At 45.6% G+C, this 23610-nt stretch overlaps 2 protein-coding genes across 2 annotated transcripts in view; one reads left to right on the forward strand and one right to left on the reverse strand.

The window, feature by feature from the left end:
* The window catches only part of LOC149522183 (killer cell lectin-like receptor subfamily B member 1B allele C), a 31803-nt gene extending 28752 nt beyond the window's left edge, over positions 1 to 3051 (forward strand). Inside the window, exons 7-8 of the mRNA XM_089771494.1 lie at positions 1558 to 1670; positions 2057 to 3051. Of these exons, the coding sequence (XP_089627620.1) occupies positions 1558 to 1670; positions 2057 to 2183 (240 nt within the window). The 3' untranslated portion in view covers positions 2184 to 3051. The remainder of the gene's footprint in view (positions 1 to 1557; positions 1671 to 2056) is intronic.
* Positions 3052 to 12786: 9735 nt separating this feature from the next.
* Positions 12787 to 21600, reverse strand: LOC112543509 (killer cell lectin-like receptor subfamily B member 1B allele C). The gene is made up of 6 exons (XM_089770572.1): positions 20607 to 21600; positions 17151 to 17249; positions 16626 to 16775; positions 14284 to 14438; positions 13418 to 13530; positions 12787 to 13096 (listed from the first exon to the last, which is right to left on the reverse strand). The coding sequence occupies exons 1-6, from the start codon at positions 20689 to 20691 to the stop codon at positions 12973 to 12975; spliced, it is 726 nt and encodes a 241-aa protein (XP_089626698.1). The 5' UTR covers positions 20692 to 21600; the 3' UTR covers positions 12787 to 12972.
* Positions 21601 to 23610: the final 2010 nt, after the last annotated feature.

Consider the following 23610-nt stretch of genomic DNA (forward strand, 5'->3'; position numbering starts at 1 on the left):
TAACATCTTGATCCACTCTCCATCCGAACTGATTTCACCATGAAAGTTGCTTTCTTACTCGCCATCACAACAGCTAGAAGGGTTTGTGAGTTGGCAGCTCTTAGAGCAGATCCTCCACTTACGATCTTTGACAAAGACAGAGTCGTCCTAAGACCACACCCGAAATTTCTTCACAGTTCCACCTCAGCGAAAGCCACCAAAAGCCTCATCTTGATGCTAATGTGGCTCGACTCCTCTCTGTGGGTGCTCGACGGATGATTGCTTTTTATCTAGATAGAACAAAGCAGTCCAGATGCTTTTCCAGACTGTTCATTTCCATAGTAGATCGCTCCAAAGAGCAGGCTGTTTTGAAACAGAGGCTTTCAAAATGCATAACGAATTGTATTAAAACTTGCTATGACATCAATAAGGTGTCACAACCGACTCAGTTCCAGGCCCGCTCCACCAGGGCAATGGCCAACTCTACGGCCTTCCTCCATAACATGCCCATCATGCACATGTGAAGGGTGGCCCCATGGGCCTCTACACATATCTTTACAAAACAGTATGCCATATACACTCTTCACAATGTATCAGGTTTGGGGTGGCAGTCCTCTCCGCTGTCCACCGCTCAGGTCCGAAGCTCTTTCTTCCAGATGACCAAGGTATTACTCCGTAATCACCTGCAGTGGAGTGCCCACAGGAACACTCCTTGACAAAGAAAAAAGGGGGTTACTCACCTTGTTCATTAACTGATGTTCTTCGAGATGGGTGTTCCCGTGGGCACTCCATGACCTTTTCTCCTCCCCTCTGCTTTGGAACTGTAACGTCTCTCCATAGTAGAGAAGGAACTGAGGGACGGTTGATGGCACACACCCGTTGGCATGCTCGCTACAGCGTGAGTAGTGCCACATATGCACGCCGGCGCCCAAGGGGGATACTGCTAAAAAGTTTCAATTACAGCTGCTCCCCAAGTTGCGAATGGTCGAGTTACGACCATTTGCACTTACGACCAAAGCTCCCATGGAGCAGTCGTAAAGGCAGTCCCCGAGTTACGAACATGACCCACGCTTATGAACAGCATGGTCACGTGTAACTCAATGGAGTCCGAGTTACGAACAGTTCGAGTTATGGATCAAGTGTTGGTCCGTAACTTGTTCGTAACTCAGAGAGCGGCTGTATAAACACAGGAACACGAAGATACCTACAGTGAAAAACCCACAAGGACACCCATCTCAAAGATCAGTTACTGGACGAGGTGAGTAACCTCCCTTATACACAGAACCACGGTGTTGTGCGTCTGCCGCATTTGCTCTACACACACCAACACGAGCTAAAAAGCAAGGAAACAAAAGATAATTGATGCTCTGCCACCCAGAGGCAGACACCTCACTGACAACACCACAAAGGTTGTACTAAGGCCTTAATTCTGCCCAAGTCAGGACAGAACCTACACTACTGGCCCATAGTCACAGAGGGAGTTTGGGGAATTAAATCCAGTTCCTAGACTTTTTACCAAGCACCTTACCCACTAGACCTGCCTTCCCCCCTCACTTCATTCCTCCATGTCATTTGCAGACTTTCATTCAAACCACTTTCAAAGACATAAATCGGTTTTGGCTTGGTCTCATTATTACATCCCCCTTGAGGAACTGGACGTGGATGGATGGCTCCCTGTTAAATCAAACACTGTGAGTGGTTTTATCTTCTGGGTCCATAGAAGATGTGCAGCAGGGGGCACAGGGCTGTTGCTTTCTAGCATTGGTGGGAACAGAGGCTACGTAGGAGCACAAGGGATGTCAAGTGCTAGGCACCATGTTCTGCACAGAGCGGAGTCCTGAGCCTCATTCCACGGCTTCCATCAGCAGTCAGGCTAATCCTGCCGGCTGAGTTTGGTAATATGGAGACGTTTCCTATGCTCAAACAGCTGCTTATAGGATTATGGGCTAGGAAGTATTTAATCAACCAGGGCTCTGCAGGAACAATTCGGCAGAATAAATTCAAGGAGTGTCTGACTGAGGAAAAGCTGCTAAAAATCTCGTTCCAAAATTCTAAACAGTGTTTATTTGTTTCCCAGGTTCAAGTCAGTGAATCCTCCCGAAGGGAACAACAACTGTGGGGTGATAAAAGCAGATGTGATTCGTTTTGAAAGCTGCAGAGCTGCAGCCAAGTGCGTTTGTGAAAAAGACGCTCTCCAGATATAGGCAGTGACATTAAATAGCTGCATTTTCTATGGACAATACAATCTCCTTTAGTTTCTTTCTGTCACATGAATGATGAATATTGAAGGCAAGTTTCAAAGGGAAGAACTGGGCTTGTGCCCACTCTCTTCCTCCTGTTTTTATAAGGTGTCTAAAGACAACATGGAAGATTATGGTGAAGGAAGAACTATTGACAATTGACATCACAGGTAGAGCCGGGGGGAAATTTTCCAACGAAAAATCTATATGTCCAAAAAAATTGCAGTTGTAAGTCAAAGAGGACTATTCCCAACCTGGTGCTGAGGTCACTGAATAGCTGCAGCCACAGTAAAATAATAAAACATCAGGGGCAAGGGGCACACAGGGGCAGCAGGAGGAGACAGCAGCTAACAGCACCGAGTAGCTAAATGGTTAGTGCACCATGTTGGAATCCCAGCTCTGGAGCAGTGCAAACAGATGGGCCATGTACATCAAGAGGGGGTGGGGCTATTTTAAGAGCTTTCTCTCAGCGACAGAATCCATTCCCAGGAACGAGCTCAACAAGCCTAACAAATGGATCTAAGGAGGACAAACCTATTGTTCTGCATAGGGCCGGTCTTAGGGCTGGGCAGACAGGGCCCATGCCTAGGGCGCTGTAGACAGGGGAGCATTGGAAGGAGCTTGTGCTGCCCCCTGCTGGCTGCGGAAGGACTTGGCTGCCCACAGCAAGTTTTCCTCCGTTCTGGCACCTTCCCAGGGCTGGGATGTTGGGCTTCTTCCTGATCCCAATCCCTGGTCCCACCCCTCCATCTGCTCATTCCTCAGCTGGCCGACTGCGGGCCCGGGCTCTACTGCAGGCTCCCCAGGAGCCCAAAGTGACAGCGTGGCAGCATGGCCCAGCACCGCCTGGAGTGAAGTCCCACCCTGCCTGTGCCACTTGATCTCTGGCAGGGCAGGAGCAAAACTCTCTAGGCTGTGTCTACACTGGGCCACTTATTCCAGAAAATCAGCCGCTTTTCCGGAATAAGCTGCGAGCTGTCTACACTGGCCCTTGAATTTCCGGAAAAGCAACGACGTTGAACTGTACAAAATCAACCACTATTCCGGAAAAACTATTCTGCTCCCGCTCGGGCATAAGTCCTTATTCCAGAACACTGTTCTGGAAAAGGGCCAGTGTAGACAGCCCAGTAGTCTTTTCCGGAAAAAAGCCCCGATCGCGGAAATGATGATCGGGGCTCTTTTCTGGAAAAGCGCGTCTACATTGGCCATGGACGCTTTTCCGGAAAAAGGGCTTTTCCGGAAAAGCAGCCTGCCAGTGCAGATGCTCTTTTTCCGGAAATACTTATAACGAAAACTATTCTGTTTTAAGCATTTCCGGAAATTCATGCCAGTGTAGACACAGTCTCTCTGTGTGAGTGAGCAGGCAAAGTCTGGGAACAGAGAGAGGGGAGAGGAGGTACCCAGAGGCTGGGAAGAGAGTGGGGAAACTGAACTTAGGGGGTAAAACCAGGAACGAACTTCATGGAGTGGGATGGTAATGCAGAGTCAGTTCTTCTGGATAATGTACATCTTTGAACAAACATACACATAACATTAATCTGAGCTTTGGAAGTTTCACAATCAGCACTATCTCTTGCAAAGTTTATCCAATTAGCTTGTCCATCAACAAACGTTTATTTTCCTTTACTATGCTCGGGGAATAATTTGCAAACATAACAGTAGACCACCTTGGTGGTTTCTGGAAAAAAATCAGTTCATTTCTAATTTCTGTGGTCTTGTTTTCCTTCCTCCTCAGAAAATGGGACTCGTGAAGACCTCTGAGTTGCTTTCCTCCTCTAATTTCATACTCGTTTCTCAAATGTTCCATATTACCCATGTTTTTTATTTACTAACAAATATTCTTTCCTAGCCAATTAAATAGATTTTGGCCTTAATGCAATGTCTTCAGGGTAGATTTCTTCCCTTACTTTGACAAAATTACCAATAGTTTGTCATTCCATTGCCACTTCAGAGTCCACTTGTTCAACTTTTCCAGTCATGGTGATAGCCCCACAATTCGTCAAGTGATCTGACAATTGAGATGTTTCTTCACCCATACTTTTTGATGAACGTCCTTTGTTCAATACTTGAAGATCTGGAAGGACTGATTCTGTGTTATTGCCTCTGTGAACGTAGACTGAATTATATTGTAAAAGTAGAATGAATTAAAGAAATGTTTGTTCCTTTAGCAGGAAGAGAGATGTTAAAGTAAAGTTGTTTGTGTGTAAGCAGGAAGGAGGATGTTAAGGCACAGGACAATGGTTCCACTTAAGAGTGATAGTGGGACATTAACAGGAGATTGGTAAGAGTTAATAAGGAAATGAGACAAAATACAGGACTATATAGCACTTTAAAGACTAACAAGATGGTTTATTAGATGATGAGCTTTCGTGGGCCAGACCCACTTCCTCAGATCAAATAGTGGAAGAAAATAGTCACAACCATATATACCAAAGGATACAATTAAAAAAATGAACACATATGAAAAGGACAAATCAAATTTCAGAACAGAAGGGGGATGTGGGGGGAGGGGGGAGGTAAATGTCTGTGAGCTAATGGTATTAGAGGTGATAATTGGGGAAGCTATGTTTGTAATGGGTAAGATAGCTAGAGTCTTTGTTGAGACCCCCACGTAGAGTGTCAAATTTTAGTATGAATGACAGTTCAGAGGATTCCCTTTCAAGTGCAGATTTAAAAGGCTTCTGAAGCAGGATGCAGGTAATTAAGTCGTTGAGACAGTGTCCATTCTACGAGATTCTTGACTGAACCCAAGTAACCTTGTCAGTTCGTGCCCTTTTTCAATCCTTTGTCTGCTCTCCTCTTTTATCTGTATAAATAAGGTGACTTGGGTTTCTGTGGGGTCTTACTCTTCTGGTCGTATTAGCGAAATGCTTTGCTAATAAAACAGAGTGGCCAACGAAATTGTGAGTCCTGAGTCTAACTTTTGACAGCTCAGTTTGACAAGGAGTGTTCTTATTGGACAGAAGTGCTGAGTTGCCATGGTGAAACTCCTGTTTTCTTTGGGGCTACCTCTAAAAAGACATGATGAGTCATCAGTGTCAAATTGAAAAGGTCATTTTTTTAACTTGCCTTGAATAGCTTAGTGAATTTGACAATTTTCTCAGGGTACGTCTACACTAGCCCTCAGTTCGAACTAGGGAGGCTAATGAGGGCGACCGAAATTGCAAATGAAGCGTGGGATTTAAATATCCCACGCTTCATTAGCATGTTCCTGGCCGGTTGCCATTTTGGAAATTGATTAGCCCAGAATAACTTCCTGCATGTAGACATGGCAGAAAAGCGCGATTCCGAGATAAACCCCTTAGTTCAAATTCCATGAGGTTTAACTGTTAATTCATTGATGTACCCTCAATGAACATTTGGAAAATTATCAGTATTGTGGCCTAGGGGAAAACAACTTTTTAATACACTTCCCTACAGTGAATTCATTACTGTAATGGCAGAGCAGCTCAGAAACCAATTCACTGAAGAAGTAAAGGATGCCAAGTACTATTCTATAATAGTCAATTCAACACCAGATGTGAGTCATGTAGACCAATTAACATTAACTTTAAAATATGTGACAGACAATGGTGAAGCTGTAGAATGATTTCTTTGTTTTGTTTCACTAAAATCCCACACTTCTGAATGTCTAGAGACAATAGTTTTGGAAAGCATTGCAAATTTAGGTTTGGATATCAAAAACTGTCACGGGCAGTTCTGATAATGCTATAAGTATAGCAAGAAAATGTTCAGGTCTACCGGCAAGACTGAACAATACAAATCTCTTCGCTTTATTCATACCATGTGTCAGCCATTCCTTAACTTTAAGCTGGAATACTGCAGCTGTATTTTGTGAGGGAGTTACACATTTTGCTTTACTTCCAAAAATGTTCAAAACACATATGCTTTTTTTTCGGTTTCCAGATATCAGTTGAGTATGCTACAATCCCACTTGGAGCAGGTGAATGGAAAATATTTAAGAGTGAAAAAATATCAGGTGGTCTCATGCAGATGCGGTTTTGGCATTGAAAATGAGCTATGGTGTTATAAAGAAAACCTTGTTAGACATAGCCACATACAATTCTGAAAAACCATGGGCAGAAACTGAATCAAACTACTTAGCAGAAAAGTCTGAAAAGTATGCTATTGCTGTTTTCACTATTTTGTAAAGTCGTTTACTTCAAAGAATTTATGTAATCAGGAAATGACTGCAAAAAGTTGACACAAATGTATTAAATGCTGCACATTTATTAGCCTCAGTTGCAAGTTTTGTCACGGCTATAGGTTCAAAATGACTATAGGGCCATGGAAACAGAGGCACTAACATTAACAGAAATATATAGATTCCTCGGCTACGTCTACATTGGCACCCTTTTCCGGGAAAAGGATGCTAATGAGACAAGTCGGAATTGCAAATCCGCGGGGGATTTAAATATCCCCCGCGGCATTTGCATTTACATGCAACCCACTTCTTCAGCTGACAGGAGTATTAGAAGTCCAGATCCAGGAATAAATAAGAGAAGAGGGAGGAGGGGAGGAGGAAAAAAAGAGAGAGAAAAGGAGGGGAAGAAGAAAAAAGAGAGAGACAGTGAGCAGATGGTTCAAATAGTTATAAGAGTCTGATAAGAACAATTAGAACCTCCCTTGTTTAATTGGTTGCTTAAGTAAAAAATGGAGGTGCTAATTGTTCTTATCAGACCCTTGTAACTATTTGAACCACCTACTCACTGTCTCTCTTTTTTTCCTCCCACTCCCCTTTTCTCTCTCTTTTTTTCTTCTCTCCTCTCCCCTTCCCTTATTTATTCATGGATCTGGACTTCTAATACTCCTGTCATCTGAAGAACTGGGTTGTGGCCATGAAAGCTCATGAGACCATCTACATATTTTATTATTCTTTAAGGTGCTACTACTAGACTATTTCTTGTTTTTTAAGTTTTTCCAGTTACAGACTAACCTGGCTTCACCCCCCCCCCCCCCAGCTAATGTTATTTGTGACATGATAATAGTGCAATTTCAGAGTAGATATGAATTTCTAAAGTAAAGTACTGATTTATTTTGCATGTTTTTGTGAAAAGTATGGATGAAGATGCTAAAAGCCACTACTCTAAGAAATTAAGCGAATTCTACTGAGAGGACATAGACACGAATCTTTTTGAAGATGAAGTGAAACATTTCATTCATTTTATTGAAAATGACATGGTCTGTGCTTTGAGATCACCAGTTCATTTGTATAGACTTGCAATGCAGACAACCTTTCCAAATGTAGACACCATTCTGACAATAATTTTCACAATGCTTGTCATGAAAGCTACTGGTGAAAGTTCTTTTTCTGTGTTGAAATGAGTGAAAAATTATTTGCAAACTATGAAGGAAGGGTTAAAAGAAATGTATTTAGGCTGCTAAGTGAAATGTGGAAATGCTGCATTCATGGCTGCCCCTGAAGTTCCAATTCAGCCTGATTGTCAGGTTACCCAGTGCACTGAATGTTTGGGTAGCCATCAGGAAATAGATACCAAATAGGCCTGCACACTGAATGAGGCAGCAGCCTTGAGCAAAAAAAGAGTAGGTAACCATGCAATAAAGTTTGTATCACCAGATACACACAAATGGGGGCTGAATTACAATTCTGTGTGTCACTATAAATCTGGTATTTCCTAGCTGTCAGGAGCTTGGCTTTGTAACCTTACTCTTCTCTTAGCCCACTATTATTTTTCATTTCCTGTTTTTTAGAAATCTATATGTAACTTTTCTTCCAGGTAGCACCAGCATCAGCCAGAGCTGGGTTCAATATCTAGGGGTACGTCTAGACTACATGGCTCCGTTGACAGAGCCATGTAGATTTGTTTGTTTGGCAAAGGGAAATGAAGCCATGATTTAAATAATCACGGCTTCATTTACATTTAAATGGCTGCCCCGCTCTGCCGATCAGCTGTTTGTCAGCAGATCGGGGCAGTCTGGACGCTCCCCTGTCGACATGAAAGCCCTTTATCGACCTCCCCGTTATGCCTCGTAAGATGAGGTTTACCGGTCAGCGCGGGAGTGTCTGGGAGTGTCCAGACTAGCGCGCTGAGCTGACAAACAGCTGATTAGCTGTTTGTCGGCTCAGCACGGCAGCCATTTAAATTTAAATGAAGCCGCAATTTAAATAATTATTTAAATCGCGGCTTCATTTCCCTCTGCCGATCAGCCTAATCTACATGGCTCCATTGACGGAGCCATGTAGTTTAGACACACCCTAGGTGTTCTTCTCCATCCATCCAACACAGAACTGACTCGAGCTCCTACCCAGTAACCTAGGAAATTCACACCACACCCATGGACGCCTCTGGGAGGCAGTGCTTTCCCACTCGCAAGCACAGTGTGTAAGTGTAGAAAAGAAACTTTTAATAAAGGGGAGGAAAGTAACGTGGCATTAATTTGGGGAAACACCAGAAGCAGAGTTTATAACCCAAAAGTAGGCCTTAGCATGTTGGGCAGTGTCCTTCCCACCCTTAGCATGTTGGTCAGTGTCCTTTCCCTCAGACTCATAAGTCCAGCAATGTAAATGTCCCTTCACATGCCCAACTCTCTTCTGCATCCCACTCACAGTCACTGCCTTTGGTCAAGGCAGCCCCAGAGTTCAGAGGTGCAGCTGCAGAGTTCCCCTCCCATCCTGACTGGGGGTAGGTAAAAAGCTTCATCCTCCCTCCCCTGGTCACTCCTCATCCACCTGCTTGTTGTTCTCCGGTGCCCCCTGCCATTGGTCACTCACCAGCTGCCTGCTCGCTTCTCTCTGGCGCCCCCTGCTGCCCATTGGTCACTCGCCAGCCACTTGCTCACTGCTCTTTGGTGCCGTCCTGCTGGCCATTGGTCACTCACCAGCTGCCTGCTCACTGCTGTCTGGCACCCCCTGCTGGCCATTGGTCACTCACCAGCCACCTGCTTGCTGCTGTCTGGCACCCCCTGCTGGCCAATGGTCACTCCCCAGCCACCTGCTTGCTGCTCTCTGGCACCCCCTGCTGGCCAATGGTCACTCCCCAGCCACCTGCTTGCTGCTCTCTGGCACCCCTTGCTGGCCAATGGTCACTCTCCAGCTGCCTGCTCACCCCCCCTGTTTATAAGCAAACTCCCTGCCTCAAAGGCAAAGCTGGAAGCAGCCAAACTCTTGCAATTAAGACCTGTCCCTGGAGGACATGCACTTGAAGCAAATCTCATATATGAAATCCGGGGGGGGCTCAGACTACCCTGTCGTTCTCCATACATGGCACCCTTACTTCTGGGTCCCTGGGGCCCACTGATACGTCACTGGACCACTGTCATCCAGATCTTTAAAGATGTCCTAAGCATCTGTGCCCACTGACTTGAATTAGAACTTACTCTTTCAATGAGGTGCTCTATTCAGAGAGTTTATATATAACTAAGAACATAAGAACGTCCATACTGGATCAGACCAATGGTCCAATGCCAGATGCCCCAGAGGCTGGGAACACAACAGGTAACCCTCACATGATACCTCTCCTGCCACTTATATCTAGACTAACTAACTAATAATGTATATGTGACTAGCACTTGTTTCCATAACTGTTCGAAAATAGGACAAAATGCGTGTTCCTGTTTGATTTTGTATATCGTGAAGATGCCACTGTAGGAAGAAGAGGTGTCCCAAAGAGCTATTTAGTCTGCGAAGATGTATTCTGAGAACTTGAACAGAGTAGTTAGTAAAAAACATTGGTCCTTTGCAAAAATACCCAGCACACAAGGGTGCTATAGTACTGGTTAACAAGTGGTAACAGGGCTATGCAGTTAACAAAAAGCAAAGGTCTCTGTGTAAATAACAAGGCCCAAAAGTGACAAACAGTGTTAGGAATCTGGATGTCCTTTAGGTGGCTTGCTTTTTCTCCACTGTGTTTTCAAACTTACTCTGTGAATTGTAAAAAATGCAGTCAGGCTGAGGAGCCGAGGGATCTGACGTGAGAGTTGTGAAATAAACAGTTTAATTGTTGAAACCCTCCATTTCTTTTCTCAGAAATCAAGCAAACAGAAGAAGGCCTTGCAAGGGGATATTTAACTCAGAGTGGGCTGTAACACTCTCTCATGGAAAATACTGAATGAAACAACAGGAATAGAGTCAAGATGTTCAGGCAGAAGATTGGGGGTTGAAGTTATTGTGGTCAGATACAGAATTCTGAATGTCCTGCAGATAAATATCCATCTCTTAGAGTTACTTCTAAAAATTTCTAAAAATTACTAACAATTGTAGGACCTGTCTGATTAGCACTGGAACAAAAACAAACTTCACCTATTTCTGGCACTGTGGTTATGGTATTCTTCTTCAGTTCTTGTTCTAAAGTGTTGCTGCTAAACCGCCAATACAGTTCATCCCAGAACTGCTGCATTTCAGTGGCAGATGAAACCATACACCAGACAGACTGAATGTGCAAAAAGTATTCAGATAAAACTCATAGATAAATAAATGTAGAGCTACTATTTTAAACAACTAAACTACTGTATTTATATGCCACTATTTATGCACCAAAACTACATAGTGTGAAAAAGGCATCTGCAGTTACTAACAAACTAGCAGACGTACCCGGCCTTGCTTGGGTTCTTAACTCAGTCTGGGATATTTTAGAGCAGGTTAGACAAACATCCATCAGGGTTTAGCTAGATGGTGCTTGGTCCTGCCATGAGGGCAGGGGATTGACTTGATGACATCTAAAAGGTCCCTTCCAGGGCTAGTGTTCTGTGAGTCTAAGCACACGATGTCAATGACAGCAACAGTCATTGGGGCTCCCAAAGGCAGTAGCATTGAGGAGAGGATACAGGGGTCTGAGACAAGGTATGCAGGTCACCTGTCTGGGCACTGGCCTCTGAACTCTGTGTGCCTAGATCCTGATCTCCATGACAAAGCCCTGACTGTGGGTGCCCATTGGGGGTGGGGAGGGGAAGAGGTGGTACCAGGTGATAGGGTAGGTACCGGTGCTGAGATTCCTTCTGCCAGGCCACATGAGACACGCCCAGCGGCAGACAGTCTGTTTCCATGCGGGAGCTTGCCCTGGCGTCACCGTTACTGAGGGCCAATCCACAGCCCCACTGGAAATGCCAGTCCTGGGCTACATACCCTGCGCCCGGTTTGTGCTCCTTATTCTGGTGCTGCAAATGCCTGTTGTTCCCATGCTGGGGTCTCTTCCAAGGGGCATCTGCCCTGATCCCCCCAACCCCCGACCTGAAGACATCTAACTTCTCTAAGTAATTTTTAACTTGTTCTTTTCCTATTTTAACTTCTAAACTTACCTTATTTCCACTAACATTCACTATGTTAGGCATCCTGTCATCATGAATCTTCTTGGTGAAAGCTGAAACCAAGAAGTCATTTAAGCACCTCTGCCTTTTCCAAGTTTTCTATTATTGTTTCTCCCTCTTCATTGAGCAATGGGTCTAGCCTGTCCTTGGTCTTCCTCTTGCTTCAAATATCTTTGTGCAGTTTTTGCTTGTTACCCTTTGGCTACGTCTACACTGGCCCCTTTTCCGGAAGGGGCATGTAAATTTCACTAGTCGTCGTAGGGAAATCCACGGGGGATATTTAAATCCTACTTCAAAGTAGGAATAAGACCCTCCGGAAAAGGGCACTTTTTCCGGAGGATCGGGGCCAGTGTAGACGCTCTTTTCCGGCTTTTTTAAAAGCCGGAAAAAAGCGGCGGACATTTTTATTTAAATGCCGCGGGGGATATTTAAATCCCCCGCGGATTTCCCTACGACGACTAGTGAAATTTACATGCCCCTTCCGGAAAAGGGGCCAGTGTAGACGTAGCCTTTTATGTCTCAAGCTAGATGGAGCTTGTTTTGTGCCTTCACATTTCTAATTTTGCCCCTACATACTGTGCTGTTAATCCTTTGTATTTTGACCTAGTTTCCACTTTTTATTCGACTCCTTTTTGATATTTAGATCATGTACAATCATTTGGTTAAGCCAAGATAGTCTTTTACCATATTTCCTGTCTTTCCTACGCAGTGGAATAGTTTGCTCTTAGGCCCTTAATAATGTCCCTTTGAAAAACTGCCAACTGTCTTCAATTGTTTTTCTTCTTAGTTTTGCTTCTCATGGGACCTTACCTACCAGCTCTTTGAGTTTACCAAAATCTGCCTTCCTGAAATCTATTTTCTCTATTTTGCTGTTCTCCCTTCTACTGTTCCTTAGAATCATGAACTCTATGATTTCATGTTTATTTTCACCCAAGCTGCCTTTCATTTTCAAATTCTCAACCAGTTCCTCCCTATTTGTTAAAATCAAATGTAGAACAAAGGGAGAGAAAAAGAAAACAGTATGTTGCAGGGGTGGAAGTTTTTAGGCTCCGGGTTTGGTGGTAGGAGGGCTCCTTATCTGGTCTGAAGGCAGGCAGGATGGTGTAGCCTCAGCTCTGTGGTCTATTTTCTTTGTGCTGCAGCTGCCTTTAGTGGCCACTCTCAGTATCACGTCACTTTTCTCTGTGCCCTTCGCTTTCATGTGGCTCCACTCTCAGCTCCCTCTCTCTCCATTCCCGGCATTTCCCATTTTGCAGGCACAAACAAACTTTGATTTCGGTTTAAGTCAGTGTAAGAGGAAGCTGCAATCAAATTCAGTGGTCCTAGTTCTTACCCTATAGGAGGAGTTCTTGAACGAATGGACAAACAGACGCATAAACAGACGGCTGCCCTCTAAAAATAGATGAGATAGATTAGATTATGTGAGAGATTGAAACCAAAGATGACTGATTGTTTGCACATAGAAAATACAGATCACTAATATCACCGTCTATATCTGGAGAGCGTCTCTTTGACAAATCCACTTAGATGCCGCGCTGCAGCTTTCAAAATGAATCACATCTGCTTTTAACACCCCACATCTGTTTCCTTCAGGAGGATTCACTAACTTGAAGCTGGGAAACAAAATAAACAAACAAATCACTGCTTAGGATTTTTGAATAGCCCTCTTAACTGCTGACTGGTTCCTGCAGCGCCCTGGTTGATCATTAGTAACAGTAGTTTGGCCTTGGTCTATTTCTGGAAAAGACATGTCCACATTATAAAACCCAGCTCACAGGATTGGCCTGACACTGATGGAAGCTGTGGAATGAGGCTCAAGACTAGCTCTTAACATCCCTTTCTCCCATATATTGCCTCTGCTCTCACAAATGCTGGAAAAAAATACCCTTGTGCCGCTAGCTGAACATCTTACACCAGCAGATAAAACCACTCACAGTGTTCGATTTAACAGGGACCCATCCATCCAAGTCCAATTCCTTGCAGGGGATGTAACAGTGAGTCCGAGCCAGACCTCGTTTGTGTCTTTGGAATTTGTTTTAATGAAAATCTGTAAAGGACAGGGAAGAATGAACTGCTGGGGGAAAGAGGGTTTAGTGGTTAGGGTACTTGCCAGAGGCTCTGGCAAAATGAAGGCCTTGCTACTCTGTTTGTGATGTCTGAGGCCATGCTATAGGTGAGATGGCAGAGTGCAGTTTCTGTACTGTTGCTCGCTTTAACTTTTCATTTCCTTGCTTTTTAGCACATTTAGGGTACGTCTAAACTACATGCCTCTGTCGGCAGAGGCATGTAGATTTGTTTGTTCAGCAAAGGTAAATGAAGCCGCGATTTAAATGATCGCAGCTTCATTTACATTTATATGGCTGCTGCGCTGAGCTGATAAACAGCTGATCAGCTGTTTGTCGGCTCGCCGCTAGTCTGGACGTCCCCCCTGTTGACATCAAAGCCCTTTGTCGGCAGCCCCGGTAAACCTCATTCCACAAGGAATAACGGGGCTGCTGACAAAGGGCTTTGATGTCGACAGGGGGAACGTCCAGACTAGCGGCGAGCCGACAAACAGCTGATCAGCTGTTTGTCGGCTCAGTGCGGCAGCCATGTAAATGTAAATGAAGCCACAATCATTTAAATCGCGGCTTCATTTGCCTTTGCTGATCTGTCTAATCTACATGCCTCTGCTGACAGAGGCATGTACTCTAGACACAGCCTTAGATGTGTACAGGGCAACTCTGACAGATGCACAGCACCTTGGCTCTGTCTGTTATTACTAGCAATGCTCATAGCCCCCAAGGGAAGTGTTATTTACCATCTCAGCCTGGTCCCGGATCACCGGCAGTCGGGAGCCCCTCCTTGAACAGTTATTGCAGCTCTCGTTCCAGGAAGCTTTGTCTTTAAACACCCAGTAGCACTTGTCCCGGTGCAGCAGCCAGTCTGGGGGGCAGAGCTTGCACCCCGGTGCCTCTGGAGGGGAAAATGGAAATGTGCCATGAAGCTGAAAGTTCTGAACTTCACTGAACTTGTGCACAGGCCCAATAGTCAATTTGCAGCTGCAGGCCAGGAAGGAGGGTGCTGGTGTGATTTGCGAGCTATGAGTAACAGCACCGGCCTGTGAAGGTCAGGCTCAGCTGGAATTCTCCTTCACTCTCTCCCCTCAACAGCTGCAGGGTTCCTGTACCCCACTGAACAGCCATTGCAGTTTGCACTCCAGGTGGGGCAGGTAACACAGCCTGTGCAAAGCTAAAGGATCTTCATTTAGGTCACAAAGTCAAAGTTGGAAACACCACGTTCATGGCAGCCCATGCGGCTGTCACTCAGCCTGACTGTGGGTTCTTCCTGTGCAGTGAATGTTTGTTTGGGGACCCATCATGGACATGGGCACCAGATCAGCCTGCTCACTGAATGAGGCAGCAGCCATAGGGGGAAAAAACGGTAGGTAACCATGCAATAGAGACAGTATCATAAGATGCACACAAATGGGAGCTGGATTATGGTTGTGTGGGTAACTATAATACTGGCATTTCCTAACTATCAGGAGCTTGGCTTTGTAACCATCCTGTTCCCTTAATGCAGGGTTGTATTCCAAGTGTTAGTTTCTCTAACAAACAAACAAACAAACACATAAAGCAATTCTGATACACGCAGCAGGAACAACGGCCCCATCCTGAACCTGAAGCAGGGTTTGGACCTGGCTCAGCACCACACCCCACTGCTACTGCTCAGGGATAGTGGGTGACATGGAAAATCTGTCATCATGAGAGGAGGAAGCAGGGGATGGGTACTCAGAGGGAGCCCGGCCAGCTCTGTCTTCCTCCCCAGTAGGATCTTCTGCCCCATGTGGTGTCCCTGGAGGTGACAGACCACTGGGGACATGTGCTGGCAGGGTTGGTGAGTTCTATGGGTTCTTGATGCAACAGTACCAGGAATATTCCTGGCCCAGAGGCTTAGCTCCAGTAAAGTTTAGGACTGTATCTCACTCTGGCCTCACATGCCTCCCCCATCACCACCTGCAACCCCTGAGAGATTTAAAATGGCCCCAGGAGTCCCTGCCACCTGCAGCACAGCTGGATTAAAGCAGCTTCCTGCCAGCTCTGGCCCCATGCACAGCAGCCGGCATGTCCCTGTGGCTCCTGGGTGGAAAGGAAGTTGTGTCTCCACACATTGCCCCTCCCCTGGACACCCCTATGGCCAATGGGAGCTAATGGGGTGGTGCCTGTGGGGAAAAGCGCATGGAGAGCTCTGAGACTTCCCCTGCGTAGGAGCTGCTGCCAGAGGGAGGTCCCCTAGGTAAGCGCCGTATTCCTCCTGCACCCCTACCCCATCACAGAACCTGTAATCCTAACCCCCTCCTCCCCCCACAAATCCTCTACCCAGCTCAGAGCCTACACCCAGCATCTAAACTCCCACCCAGAACCTTAGGCATGTGTGGGGGAGGGACTTTGAGTGGGGGAGGGGTGCAGGCATTCTGGACCCCACCAAAATTTCTACAAACTTGCTGCCCCTATGTGCTGGGTGAGGGAGAACATGGCCCAGATCTCTCCCCCTCCCCCACCTTTATAGGTAGCTCCCAGTGCAGGGTGAGCTGCCACACCAGGGTGAACCCAGCGTTTCTGACTGTTCTTGCTGTCATCGGTGTCCTGCTACAGAGTCTTCCTGAGCATCAGAAGCCAGAGGGGAAATGGCGACTTTTCCTGGAATACATTTCCTGGGCCAAAGCAAATGTGTTTCTCCAGCCTCAGGGCTCCCCTACCCCGTATTTCCAAGGCCTGCTTCTAATAATGGAAGTGTGAAAGCTTCTCAAAGGTTCCACAGGACCTGTTTACAATGAGAGAAGCAGGGAAACTAAACAGGAGTCGCTGCCAGCTGCCCTAAGTATTTTGTACCAATAGGGTATTTATCATGTAACCCACACACCTTCCCGTGTAGTGGCACTGAGACCACTAAAAGATTCATGAGTCTGCTTTACAGACTCAGCTAAGGCCTTGTGGCTTTTAGTTCATGTGGTAGAATCTCATACCTCTAATTTCAGAAGTCCCAGGTTTGATCCCACCCACCAATCTCGTTTTATTGCAGTAGCTTGTATCACTACCCTGTGTGACCAGTAGGCAGTTCTGCACTGCAAGGCGCAGCTGAGAGGAGGAGGTGAGGTACCTGCTGAGTTGCTGGAAGATGATTCACACACAAATTGTTTCAAGCGGGACTGGAAATCTGTCAGGCCGGGGCTGCCGTTGCATTGAGGGATGAGTCTCTCCCCGGTACTGTTGTTCTCCAGGCAATTCAGAGACCGTCTGTGCTGAAAAACTTCAGAACAGCATGAGCATAAATGGCAGCTACTGCTCAGGGATCAGCCGCCCATCACATACTGCAGCTTTCACATTCAGAACTGGGCCGGGGAGATAGAACATGAGAGAAGATAAGAGAGACTGTTGCATTTATTGCACAGTGATGGGTATCTCCCACTCCGCCTTGCACACTAATGACAGTGAAACTCTAAGAGAGGAATCACAGGGGGCTCACGTATCAAGCTCTAACATTGTCCTGCCCATGTCATATTGTTCCCATTTTGGTGCTAGTGACGTGTCTGGGATTTTATTCACAAGAGCGTTGGAATCAGAAATGCAGATGGAGAAATGTCAGGGTGTAGCATTTGGCACAAATTAATTTGGAGGTGCTTACCCCAAATGCCCGTCAGAATCATAGATGCCACCTGGACGAGGAACCAAGCTGCTCCCAGCCGCAGAGCGAGCCGATGCCAGCAAGGGCACGGAGGATGATCTGTAAGAAGCAGAGTCTGGTGGAAGGTCTTCAGCACATAGAGCAAGGACTAAGGGACGTGCCTGTGCAGCACCTGCCAATGGACATTTATATTCCTCCTGACATACCAGGAATAGTTTAAAGCCTGTCAGTTAAGAGCTACATCATGCTGAGGGCACCCTGGTGATGAAAGAGAAAAATATTGCAAAAGTGGAGAAAATACTAACAAATTCCTACTGTCAATTATGTCACAACATGGTTCTAGCCTTTTTAGGGTGTGTCTAGACTACAGAGTTTAGTCAACAAAAGTGGACTTTTGTCAACAAAACTATACCCGCCTCTACACTGCCTCTGAGTTCTGTCGACATAACATCGACAGAACTCAGCAGTTTTGTTTACGGCTGTAAACCTCATTCTACGAGGAATAACGCCTTCTGTTGACAAAGTTTTGTCGACAGAAGGCGTTATTACATCTACACTGTCCTTTGTGTCTACACTGCCATGTCGACAAAGTGGCTCGCTTTGTCGACGAAACTGGATGTAGTCTAGATGCTCTTTGTCAACAGAAGCTTTGTCAACAGTATCTGTCGACAAAACTTCTGTTGACAAAAGCCTGTCGTCTAGACATACCCGAAGAGTGGGGTGTATCTGACCATGTTACATAGCAAGGCTTTGCTTCAGCCCCTTTTAAGTGCAGTTCCCTATGGTCTTTTCATTATGATCTAACAATCCTTCTGTGACTGCCTTTTACTATTCTCATCTGCTTCTTTCCTTACAAATCCATGCTGGCTGTTACCTATCAACTTATTATCTTCCAGATATTTGCAGATGAATTCCTTAATTATTTGCTTCATTATCATTCCTGGCACAGAAGTTAAGCTGACTTAACTGAATGAGGTTTGCAGTATTTTTTCAGTGGTTTGTAGTTTCCTGGCTTGTTCTGATTTCCCTTCTTACAGATGGGCATTATATTGCCCTTTTCCAGTCTTCTGGAATCTCTTCCCAACTTCCATGACTTTTCAATGATGGTAGCTAAAGGCTCGGATACCTCCTCTATCAGCTCACGTATTCTAGGATGCATTTCATCAGGTCCTGGTGACTTGAAGATGTCTAACTTTTCTAAGTAACCTTTAACTTGTTCTTTTCCTATTTTAACTTCTAAACCAACCCCATTTCCTCTAGCATTTACTATGTAAGGCATCCCCTCATCACCAAACTTCTTGATGAAAACTGAAACAAAGATGTCATTAAGCACCTCTGACATTTCCAAGTTTCCTGTTGTTGTAATTGTCTGACAATATACCTAGCACTTTGGATGGGATTGCTCTGGGGGTGGCTAACCCACGTGACGCTGCTATTTTTAGTACACTAGCTCATATAAGCTACTGCGGATATATCTACCCAAGCTGAACTCACTTCTTTAGTCCAGGTGTAGACGTACAGCAAAAGTCTGCCACACCCCATTAGCTCCAAGTCTTGTCTGGCAACTTGAAACAAGTTGGAGCCCACTAATATACTCCCAGACACCCAGAACTGCCATCATAGGATATGCAAAACCCTTTCAACTTCAGCTTCTGCTGCTTATTGCCTCCTGGCCCTAGGAGTGGAGATTAATATCTATGGGTATGTCTACACTACCACCTAGTTTGAACTAGTGTGGTAATGTAGGCAACCGGAGTTGCAAATGAAGCCCGGGATTTGAATTTTCTGGGCTTCATTAGCATATTGCCGGCCGGGCAATACACGCGGCACGGAGTCCGCACTAGCAGACATTTAAAAATGGTGCCGGCCGGCAATATGCTAATGAAGCCTGGGAAATTCAAGTCCCGGGCTTCATTTGCAACTCCGGTTGCCTACATTACCACCCCAGTTCGAACTAGGGTGGTAGTGTAGACATACCCTTCGGGACCTGTTTGTATTGCACTGTGAAAAGTTTCATTCCAGGACGTGACCATGAGGCATTCACTGGTGTCTGATTTTATAGCTCTGAGATCGGAGGGATGCTTCTGTAGGAGAACTGAACCAGAAGACCCAAATATAGAAAGGAGAAAAGGCTCTGAAGAGTTGTATATTACAGCACTCACAGGGGAGAAGATAACCAGCTCAGCTCTAGATAGAGTTTGAGCACAGTTCTTGCTCCTGTACAGATACAGTAAATCCAGAGTGACTGACATAATTCATCTAGTGACATTCTTCAGCTTTGAAGCCTCATGACCAACCTCCTTTCCAGATCATGAATATATTAAACACCAGCCTAATGCGGAAGCTTGTGGCAGCCCCCTGCTAAGTTATTGTTACAATGAAACTGACCACTAAGTCCTACTACTTCTTTCCTGTCTCCTGCAAGTCTCAATTCCCAGCTAGTAGTTTCTGAATACCAGCGGCTTGTCTACGCAGGGAAATTGACCAGATGGTTTTTCCCAAATAGCTCTCTATATGCTCTATTCCAATTAAAATCACTTTATTCCAGAATAAGCAGTGCCCTGTCAAAGCAGAGTAATTATTTCTGAAAAAAAATCACTTTTAAAATCACTGTCCTGGTCAATTTATCTATATATACAAGTCCTTATTTTCCTTAATAACTTCTTGTGAGGGACTTTATCAAAAGCTCTTTGAAAGTCAGGAGGCTGGTGCAGTCGTGTGAGAACAAGTGTATCTGTATTATGAGCACTTGGAATTACACTGGCATATTGTGACTCCAAAATCTAATGTTTCCTTCCTTTATTGTTTACACATGGGTGCTATAGTGCCCCATTAATTTGATCAACTCTACCAGCTGTTATGTCCAGGCTTCTGCCTCCATTCCAATTCACCGGCTTGTTGCTTTGATACTTCTCGCGTTTGTGGACAGACTTTTACAAGTTTCACTTTTGACCATCGGCCTGTTTTTATTTAAATCTTTTGATGCCCATTTGTATCATTTACATTTTTGATCTTGCCCTGCACAGCCTCCCAAGCAGCATCCCTGTATGTCCTGTCTTTTATTGGATCTTGCACCCCTGATATTACTAACATTCCCAATGGACAGATGTCTCACCTTAGAGAAGGCTCCTCCACACTCGTTAGCATTCCCCCAGCTTCTACCGTAAATAATCATCCCAACTCCTACTTACTACATGTGCCAAAAGTCTGCTCCCTCTCTAGTTAAGGCAGAGTCCAGTTTTTCTGTGCAATCTCTCTTCCACCAGATAGCCCCACCCTCACTTTGTCACCTCTAGCTAACGCCCCCTGCAGTTCTCTGTGCCGTCACTGGCATGTCACATTGGCACATCCAGAATTCCCATTCACAAGAGATATTTCCCCGTGCCCCATCCCTGCAAGGTACCATTTAAAGGCAGAGTCGGGAATGGACACCCAGGGAGACAGTAAATCACTTACCTTGGGTCTCAGGTTGACGTGAGCACTCTGCTGTTCTCACCTTTGGGCGATGGTGTAATGACATATAACCCTCTTCGTCCTCCATTAGCCAGGCTTTTCCTGGCTGTGAATCCTTTTCAGCAGGTACTCAGAGGAGGGAACAGAACAGCTAGTGACTGACCGCCAGGCTCTGCAGCTCAGGGCTCACCTCCCAAAGCAGCACAGACCCTCCCCATGAGAAACCACAGGAAGTGCAGGCTCTGAAGTGACACCCAACTCTTCCGCCTTCCCCACACATGTCTGAGCCCATCACTAGACCCTGCTGGCTTCTCTGCTGACAGTGCTTAAACTGGGTTTGAAAAGAAAATGCATTGTACCTGCCAAGGGTTGCCGGAAGGAGGGGGGAGCAGTTATCGGGAAGAGGGTAAATGGGGTTGGGTGGTAGAGAAAGGGAGAGAACTGGAGGAGGGCACAAGTAAGGGAGAAGAGATGAGGTATAGAGGAGAGGGACAACGGAAGGGAGGGCAAAAGGGTGAGTGGCAGGAAGTTGGGAAAGAATAAGGGAGGAGCATTTATCACCCCCAAGTTCTCTCCTGTCATGGGTTTGCCAGGATCTGGAGGGAGCTGATCCCTCGGAGAAGAAAAGGTCCCTCTCCCTACCCTCTGTGTGCACCAAGATTGGGAGGTTTCTCCCTCCTCTCCTGTGAGCTAGGATCCAGGGGGCCTTTTGCTTCTGGGGTGCCTCTGCTACTCCAACAGGGGTGTGACCCTTTCCCATGGGAACTAAGATCTGTGGCCCTGTCTGTCTGGTGGTGTCTTTGCCTTTCTCTCCTCCCTTCTTGGATCTGGGGGAACCTTTTTTCTCTGCAGGGTCTGGGCTCTTCCTCCTATTCCCATATAGGTTGGGGTCTGTCTCTACAGGGCAGACTGAGGAAAGACTCAGCAACTGTGATGTGTCGCTATATCCTTTCTCATAGGCAGGAGAGTTGAGATCCCTGTAGCTCGGCACTCGTAGAATCAGGCAGTCAGAGCCCTGATGGAAGAGCTGTAGAGAATGAACTGGCCCAGGGTTTCTATAGGGGGATGGTTAGTCATGGCACAGAGGAATTTTCTTATGTCTGGTTTAAGGTGCAGCAAAGAGCTTTTGTTCCATCTGGCACCTTTTGCCGCCAGGATTACTCATTGGAGGTAATGACAACTCCTTGCTCAACTTTTTTTACTGTCAGGCTCCTGGGATGCAGAGACTAATTCCCTCCCTAAACACACACACACGGCCGACCAGAAGCACACCCAGAGAAGTCCCCCCAATGCCTTGGTCGGTGGTAATAACATTTCCCTGTCTCTGCTGGTGATGCCTGGCGTGATGCATCCTGGGACTGAATTAACCTTTTTCACAGTTGCCTCACATTGGCAGCTCAGTTAGCCTGGGATGGGCTGATGCTCCCAGGTCCCTCTCCTCCTTCCCCAGCCGATAGCAAACATTCTTGGTACTAGTCTCTAAGAGGATGACCTTGCATTTTGCACTATTACTTGTTATCCCAGTTCTACCAGTGCTATTATCAGTCACCCTGATCACCTTAAATGATATTGCAGTCCTGCTCCAGACTGGCCATACCTCCCCATTTTGGGTCACACACATTTTATTAGACCAATCCAATTGTATGTGCCAAGGTAATTAATAAAATTGTTAGATAAAATTGCCTCCAAGGCTGATGCTTGTAGAACTTTATTGTGCCCTCAGGCCTGATAGTTCACCTTCAGTATGACCCATTGTAGGCTCCCCTTTCTCAAGTTCCATACCTGGTTTTGAGTCTCCTATTAATCTCGATCTTCTCCAATTTAAGTAATAATTTCCCATTTGGAACCGTATTACTGAACTCCAGGCTGATTAGATCTCCTGCTGTTTCTTTCTTTGCAAGAGGGTTTATCATCCCAAAGACACATCAGCTGTGTCTAGATTGGCAAGTTCTTCTGCAAAAGCAACTGCTTTTGCAGAAAAACTTGCCAGCTGTCTACACTGGACGCTTGAATTTCCGCAAGAACACTGACGATCTCATGTAAGATTGTCAGTGTTCTTGCGGAAATCCTATGCTGCTCCAATTTGGGCAAAAGTCCTTTTGCGCAAAAGCTTTTGTGGAAAAGGGCCAGTGTAGACAGCTCAGATTTGTTTTGCGCAAAAAAGCCCCGATCGCAAAAATGGCGATCGGGGCTTTTTTTGCACAAAAGCGCATCTAGATTGTCACGGACGCTTTTCCGCAAAAAGTGCTTTTGCGGAAAAGCATCCGAGCCAATCTAGATGCTCTTTTCCACAAATGCTTTTAATGGAAAAGTTTTCCATTAAAAGTATTTGCGGAAAATCATGACAGTCTAGACGCAGCCATCAAGTTGATCTGGCTCTCTGACACATCTACCTTTTGTAAAACCATGTTGTGTTTATCCCAGGCACCATTTACCTCTCTCTCTAATTTCTCAAAATATTTTCTAAGACCTCTTATACAATCAAGCTCAAGAAATGGGTCTTCAGTTTTATGGATAGGATTGCATGCTCTCATACTGTCTGTTACATATAGGTACTGTATTTTCTCCTAATTCCGTCTCATTCTTCCCACCCAGTGGAAGCAGCATGAAGTAAAGTAAAAGACTCTGCATTGTTAACCAGTCAGGCCTTCAGGCCTGTCTGACACCTCAGAAAGGCATGCCTACAGTTTGAAAACCAAATCGAACACCACCACAAGTGTTTCTCGCAGGAAGAACCTGGGCAATTCTAAACAAAACTAAGCTCCGTGACCTCCTGAGGTCTCTTCCGCTCTGTGATTCTATGAAACATGAGAGGCTGTGCTGAACAGCTTGCAAGTGTTGCTAGCAGAGTCAGGCAGCAAAGAAATGTTCAACATTAGTGGTTAACAAGTGCTTTTGGGAGTAGTTAATAAACAAGTCTATTCCATTAAACTGAAGCGTGAAGATGCTTTGTAAAAAGATAGCTCGGCTGCTGAGAGTGACCCGCCACTGCACTTTGAAGTGTAAG

The sequence above is a fragment of the Pelodiscus sinensis genome, chromosome 19 (genome assembly GCF_052426305.1).
Source record: "Pelodiscus sinensis isolate ZL-2025 chromosome 19, ASM5242630v1, whole genome shotgun sequence".
In the NCBI taxonomy this organism is placed as follows: domain Eukaryota; kingdom Metazoa; phylum Chordata; order Testudines; family Trionychidae; genus Pelodiscus; species Pelodiscus sinensis.